General features: G+C 45.4%; 1 protein-coding gene across 1 annotated transcript; it reads right to left on the bottom strand.

Moving 5' to 3' along the window:
• Nucleotides 1-1571: 1571 nt before the first annotated feature.
• Nucleotides 1572-6084, bottom strand: LOC124706025 (mechanosensitive ion channel protein 10-like). The gene is made up of 6 exons (XM_047237695.1): nt 6034-6084; nt 3380-4725; nt 3176-3299; nt 2617-2910; nt 2322-2524; nt 1572-2096 (listed from the first exon to the last, which is right to left on the bottom strand). The coding sequence occupies exons 1-6, from the start codon at nt 6082-6084 to the stop codon at nt 1820-1822; spliced, it is 2295 nt and encodes a 764-aa protein (XP_047093651.1). The 3' UTR covers nt 1572-1819.
• Nucleotides 6085-7839: the final 1755 nt, after the last annotated feature.

Here is a 7839-nt window from a genome sequence, read left to right as displayed (position 1 = left end):
GAATCAAAATTTGGCAAGCAACCGATCTACCGGGAATGTCATGTACTTTTATTCTTAAAAAAGGTGTGTATCCATCTAGGTTTACGTGCTATTAATTTACTTTTGTTCATGTATAATATTGAACGTAATTTCATTTATTTTTTAATCTCATACATTCAGATTAATATTATCTGTTTATATTTTTTAAGCACACGTAAATTAATCTGATGCCTCAAAAATATTTTTCTTGAAAAACGAATCTAAACTGTTTAGAAATCTGAACAGCGGACCGTCAAATCTTTTTTTAGCACGTGTCTACGTAGATCTCCATATCTAGCCCAATTCTACACTATCAAGGTTTATTGATGTCTCAAATTTGTCCAAATTTATATATATCTAGGCACGTTTTGGTGTATAGATATATCCGAATATATACAAATCTTTAACATACAGAGGAATTATGTTTTTTTTTAATTTGGTTGTAGACACAATCCAAACCGAGCGCACCTACTTCATCTATTTATTTTTTTATTTTGGGCTATGGAGAATAGGCCTCCGTATCAATCCGTGAATCCAATTGCACTCTCCTTTCCTATATGTATTTGGCACATACGACTCAAGAGATGCATCAAAATATGTTCGGTCTCCATTTATGCCATGTACACATCCTTATTTTGCACTGATTTCCAAACTATGTGACATATCATGTCATGTCAAACATGACATGTCATGTCAAACATGACATGTCATGTACGTTCAAAATATATGTGTTGGTACATGTTACGTAAAATCTTTAAATCTTAACCATTAAATTACAGATCTAACAGCTAAAATAATTCTGATGATGTGGATTAACCTCGTGTCTCTATTTTACGCATCCCTATTTTGCTTTTGGTGTATAGATATATCCGAATATATACAAATGTTTAACATACAGAGGAATTATGTTTTTTTTTTAATTTGGTTGTAGTCACAATCCAAACCGAGCGCACCTACTTCATCTATTTATTTTTATTTTAGGCTATGAATTAATCCGTATGGACTTACTTTGAATAGGCCTCCGTGTCAATCCGTGAATCCAATTGCACTCTCCTTTCCTATATGTATTTGGCACATACGACTCAAGAGATGCATCAAAATAAGTTCGGTCTCCATTTATGCCATGTACACATCCTTATTTTGCACTGATTTCCAAAATATGTGACATATCATGTCATGTCAACATGACATGTCATGTACATTCAAAAAATATGTGTTGGTACATGTTACGTAAAATCTTTAAATCTTAACCATTAAATTACTGATCTAACAGCTAAAATAATTCTGATGATGTGGATTAACCTCGTGTCTCTATTTTACGCATCCTTATTTTGCTTTTAGTATATAATAGAATAGATAGATAGATACCAATGCAAGGGCAGATGCCAGTTTAAACAAAATCTATGCAGGGGTAGATGCCAGTTTTAACGTGTCGTCCAGGCGATCGTAGAAACATGGTTCCGTGCACAGACCGCGCCATAACCGAAACAGTGGGGTAAAAGCCTAACCACCTAGCTAGACAACACGGTAAACACAAATGCGTTTATCTAAACTTGTCTAACAGCCAGATTTTATTAAACAAAGAAAGCAATAGCTAGCCCAAAATCTCAGTTCAGTTTATATGCTGCTTATCCTGATTCCTGACACATTCATTACCCAGCACAAATTAAACCACACGAGCAGAGTATGTACACAGAAGGAAAAAGCTCCAGTAAATACTACCAAACAAACCATCAGTTGTCAAACTGTGTGGTCTCCCGGGAAGTCTGGAACGATCATCTGATGTTAATCTCCAGACGTTCTATCTGCCCTGGGAAACAGATATAGGCAACGGGTTTGGGCCAGCATAGCTAAGCTCGACTTTTTGAGGCAGAAGGTAGTAGGTAATGGACAGCTCCTCGAATATTTTCTTCAGCTCCATGACAAGCTCAGATCTCCTGATGTTCTTTTCCCGGATATCCTGGAAGTTCATCGTGTGCTGTGCAAACAAGGACATGTTGATCTTGTTCACGTCCAAGATGTTCTTCAAGGTTACTGTGTGGATAGGCTGCCAGTGTGTTGGTTTGCTCTCTAAGTACCTGAAACCAGAGGCAATTGATAACATGGAAGAAATAAAAATAAAGCCAAGTTCAGATAACTTATTCATCAATCATATCATATGCAGATCTGCACATTCATTCATGAATGACTACCCACATCTGGCAGTGGTGTTGGAAGCATTACCAACAGATTTTGCTTAGTAACAAAAATGCTCAGAGAATAAGATGCGGTAAATTAAACATGGAGAAAGCTTAAGGATTTACCCTTTAATTCTGGATTTCAGAGCTCCAATGCTCGCGACTGAAGTTGAAACGTCAATAGCAAAGTCGACGGTGTCAAACATGTTAGGGCTTCGGTAAAAATTGCTGATTGGCTTTGTTGACAGCACAGAGTTTGGATAATACACCTTCTCATTGTCATTCTTCAACAGAACAGTGGTCAATATATTCATTTCTTCAACAGTCATCTATTATCAGTAGAAACACATGCCAGCGTCAAAAGTATTCATCAGAAGATCAGTGAAAATGGAACTGAGAACAGGGGCAGTCTAGGACTGACCTGAATTCCATCAATGACACAGCGGTCACCAACATCAAACGGATGCATAATAAATACAAATATAATGGCCTCAAATACAGTCTTGCAGGCATTTCCAAATATGAATACCACAACTAGAAGCTGGGACGAAATGACAACAAGGACCTTGGTTGTCGCAATGCCCATCAACAACAGAGTGATAATGCTGATTATAACAATAACCAGAACTCTCATGAGGTTGTGAAGTTGGCTAACTGCAGTTTTTGTGTCGTTCAGGGAATGTGCTAGTGATTTGCGGTCGAGATATGCTTTAACCTGGCGCAAAAAACAATCAAGCAAGGAAACAAATATCGTTCAAATACCTGTAAAATATATCCATGTCGAGGCATCAAAATACACCACACACATCTGCTTTTTGATAGTTTGCAGTACCATACTACCATGCATCTCTTTCGTTCATCAAGAAGATAATGATATACCAGGAAAACATATGACTTGGTACTTTTTATATGTTATAAACGAACTACACAATTACGACTGATGCAAATTGAACTGTGATTGCAATAAAGATTTTCATTACCACCCATGTTTTCAGAGCGGACTTTTTTATGTTCCCCGTCTCTGATGCCCCTTCAAACATTGGAAGCATCAAGGCCACCTCCTCCTTGCTAAAAAATTTCAGCAAATCTAGCTCCTTAATGTGCCTGCAAAATAAACAATTGTCAATGATGCATACTGAAATGTCTTGGGACTAGAGAGAAGAATGGGCAATCGTAATCCTCACTTGCAGCCAGGGCTTGCAACATTTTTAAAAATGGCCTTTGCCGCTACCTTTGCCTCCCACTCACTATTTATCTCCGTATCCTTTTGCTCTGTGTCATCAAAGTCGTGAAAGCTCTCAATACTTTGAGATATTGTTGAAAGCTTAGAGCTTCGGATAGCCGAGACGAGCCCTTTCATGGTCCAAGCTGAGATCTTATCTTGGTTCATGGTCCTCAGTTTCGCAACATCGATCACGTCGGGTGTCCCTTTCTCCTCCTTGCCCCTGCTTAAGCTCATCCGCCCACTTGGCTCCCGCCCAATGTTCTCTGCCAGATCCATCAATGGAAGGCCTGACAGAGTCTGCAGCACATACTGGTGGAACAGGCTCTCCTGGATCCGATCGAAGAAGGCCTTTCGGTGGAACGTGGACGCAATCGACTTCATGATAAACGTCTGGATCAGCCAGATAATCGACGCGATGAGCACGGAGGCGAGGAACCTGGAGACGTAGTTGAGGAGCCTGGCCGTCTTTGGCGTGCGGCCGTGGTCGCGGTCGAAGAGCAGTGACCAGGCGAGGAGCACGAGCCCGATCCAAATACAGGCCTGGACGCTCCTTTTAAGCCCGAAGACGAAGTAGAGCACCTTGTTACGGAGCAGGAAGTTGCGCTCGATGATGAAGACGATGAAGGCGATGAGCCAACGGCTGACGAGATGGCCAGAGAAGACGGTGGTGACCATGACGCACCACTTCCAGATCTCCAGCCCCCAGATGAAGCGGCCCTTGAGCTGGCGCGCCACGAGGCTGACGACGAGCAGAGCGAGGAAGACGACGAGCACGGCGAGCTCGAGCGAGAGGCAGGCCCTGCGGCGGCACTTGGCCGCGGACGCGTGGGTCGGGGCGCTGTCCTTGCGGAAGATGTCATCATCGTCATCGGCGTCTGCGGGGGTCGAGGCGGGGCGAGGGGTCTGGATGGAGGCTGGATGCGCGGGGGAGGGTTGGGAAGAGGAGGGGCGAGCAGAAGGTGTCGGCGGCTCGACGAAGCGGGATTTGGGCTTGGCGATGGAGGAACGGCGGAGGAGCGCGGCTGAGGCAGGGGGTAGAGGCGGGCGCCTGGGACTGGAGGCCTGGGACGGCTTGTCGGGGTTCGCGAGAGGCGGGCGATGGGGGCTCGAGGCCTGCGGCGGCTTCTCGGGGTTTGGGGGCGTTTGGGGCGCCTCTGCCGTGGCCTTCGGCTGCTGCTGCTGAGGTTGTAGTTGGGGTTGGTCGGGCGGCATGAGGAGGACGACGTCGTTGGAGTTCGACGGATCCATCGGCGGCGGCGCCGCCGCGCGGGCGCGGCGGAGTGGACGCAGGGGCGGGTCAATGAACTAGCGCGTGGGCACTAGGCGGGGTGGAAGCAGGACTGAGGCAGCGGAAGGAGTGGCGAGATAGGGCCGGCAGTGCGAGTAGGCGGGTTGATGAACTGGGAGATTATTTTGAATCGAAGCAAGGCTGTGTTTATTATAGTGAGTAGCTGAAGTGAGATGAAGGGGCATGTTTAACACGTAACACTAACATATACAATAGTAAGCTATAAAAAATATAGTAATTTGAACCACTTTTTACTCTGATAAAGTGGCTAGGAGTATATGCTAAAGCCAGCATAAGAACCCACTTCCTTTCTCTCCTAATCTCTCTTCTCCAACTAAGCAAAAAATATAATATTTTATCTCTTATAACCAGCTAACTATATTTTATTGTACTTGCTCTAAACCATCTCGCGTAGGGTGACTTCGAAGTTTTTCCACACCTAGACGGTCGATATCTTGTAGCTAGAGGTGTGTTAATTATGTTGGTGGTTGCATTGTGTGGATGACGGATCTCCTCGATTGTGTGATTTTTCATCTTTTGTTTTCTTACGAACTGAGCAATGTGTGATTTTTTTTTATCCAGTTCACTTTATAAATTAGGTTATTCTGTGCATAACACTATGTCTATCTAATGGAATGGTCCAATCAGATTGCAGATTTATGGACTGCATTAATTTCTTTTAATAAACTAATCATCATGTTTTCGTCCTCCTAATGGCTGGCCTCCATAGGACTAACCAAACATGCCATAGCTATGCTTAGGTCGTACTTCCTCCATTCTAAAATAAGTGTCACGATATTTTCTAAATATAAATGTATCTATACATTAAAATACGTAGATATTTGTATATCTAGATAAAGCTAAGATATTTTTTTTCGATAAAGAGCATATATTAATATCGCGGAGATACCAATTACACCCAGTCTCTGCAACAACATCATGCTCTGATGGCATAAAAGATGTACACAACAAAAAAGTCCCGCTACAGATATCGAAAAGTTAAAACAGCAAAACTGACACCACCAAGACAACACCAGAAGATTAGTTTCTCCATAAGCGACGCCTCCAAGAAGAAAACAGTGCACAAACGTTGTCATCACCCGGTCACAGATCTTAGATTTTCACCTTGAAGAAAGTCCTGCCTCTCAAAAAAGCCTTCAATAAGAATATTGCCAGGCACAACCAATTAAGGCTAGACCTTGGATTTTCACCCTGAAAGATAGAACTCTAAACTTCTCGTGCAGTCGCCCCCACATATATACAAGTCGCCGTTTGAAGTCACGGAGCTCCAAGCCAGTTCCACCTTACCACCAAGATCCAAGCACCATTGATCTTCCACCGATCTCGGCTTTCATGACCTTCTCCGCCAGCACCATGGAAGGAAAACGAACTCCATGGCATTAACATCCAGTAGAGCTTCGAAACGATCCCTCTGAAACCAAACGGTCAGATAAAAAACATGGGTGCGCACGACCGAAAACACCCAATCCAACAATCTTCAGGCATTGATCGCACAATAAATTTCGCCGGTAGAACCTTCCGGAACATGACAATCCAGCCAGCCCGGTGGGAAGAAGCTTTCGATCGATCTTCATTTGGCGCGAGAGAAACCCTAGGACAGCCACCTTTATTAGGCAGAACGTTAGCCCCCCTCGACGCCGCCTGCCGGTCGATCTCATCGGCGGAAGAGGAGGCCGCCACCGACCATAGATCCGGCAACGAAACGTCCGTCACCTCCCCCAAACCCAAAGACGGCCACCACCGTGAGCCGCCGAGAAGGAGAGGCACAGAGGCTCCACCGGCCACCACCAGGCACGACCACGCTGCCGAAGACGCCGGATCCACGGCCTCAGGGTCATCCCCGCCGCCAGCCGCATCCCCAAGCATCACTTCACCGGGGCAGCCAAGCGCGACGCGCCGCCAAACCATCGCCCGAGGCGTCCACCCCAGATCATGTCCGCTAAGTGACGAAGCCGACGTGCCAGATCCAGCGAGATCTGGCGAGCACCACCCGTCGGAACGCGAACTGCAGAGCACCCCGTAAAGCAACTGCCGTTGCCAGAGCTTGGAGGGGGGCCGCCACCTCGCCCCATCTCGTCGAAGCCGAGCCGCAGGGCGGATCCTGCACCTCCTGGCGCCACCGCAGCCAGCCGACGGGAGGAGTCCCACCGTTGAGGCTCAAGCCCTCACTGGGCCTCAGCACCCGAGCGAGGACGCCGCTAGCCGCCATGGGGAGCGCCCCGGAGCAGCCACATCAAAGCAGGAGGCCGGCTCCCCCACCGATAGTACCACTACGAGGAAGAAAAGGGGGCCCATCGCCGTCGTCCGCCAGCCAGGCTTCGCCCGAAGACCTCCTCCGGCGGCGGAGAGGAGGGCTTGGAGGAGGAGAGCCGGTGGAGGTGGATCTGGGGCGTCCGGCCGAGCACTTACTTTAGAACGGAGGTAGGAGTACTTCATCGTATCCATTCGTCGTGCTCCTCGCATTGTGAGCTCGTGCTTTTTCTATCTCTTTTGCCAAGACCTAAGCTCAATCTAAAATTGTATTGCCGTCCTCTTCCAAGTCAAGGCTGTGAATGCAGATATATAATCCCTCGAGGGAGGCAAGTGGGAAAAAAATAATGCAGATATATAGAAAAACCTGTGAAGCTGCCGTCCTACTTTGAATTAAAAAGATCTTGGGCATCGATGATTTGATGACCATTGCGTGTCCTTGACTTCAATTTTGTCCTCGAAGTGGGCCTGGTCAATCTTTCGATCTCAAGAACACTAACTCCTTAATCTAAATAGCCATTTTTCAAACACTAAATCACTTATAGTCCATTCTAAAACTTTAAAACTTAGAACTTCAACAACCTTTGTTGATCATGCCATGTTAGATGCTTAGCTGCTGTATATGATACGTCACTTAGTTTGATCAGTTTTCGTTAAGCTTAACCTTCTAAAATAGAGTGACCTAGCTTTTTTCTAACCCTAATGGGTTTGAGTAAATGAATGACCTGACTGCAATAGCCAAATAAACAGACATGTCTACCCATCCTAGGTTAGAAATAGTTACTGATTTAAACAAGCCATCCGGCCATATTTTGTAAAAAAAATTATGAAGGAGTAAGGCTGAGCAACATGATTAGAAG

Source organism: Lolium rigidum, chromosome 1, assembly GCF_022539505.1.
Source record: "Lolium rigidum isolate FL_2022 chromosome 1, APGP_CSIRO_Lrig_0.1, whole genome shotgun sequence".
In the NCBI taxonomy this organism is placed as follows: Eukaryota; Viridiplantae; Streptophyta; class Magnoliopsida; order Poales; family Poaceae; genus Lolium; species Lolium rigidum.
The sequence above is the reverse complement of the archived record's forward strand: the minus strand, read 5'-3'. Positions and strand labels throughout refer to the sequence as shown.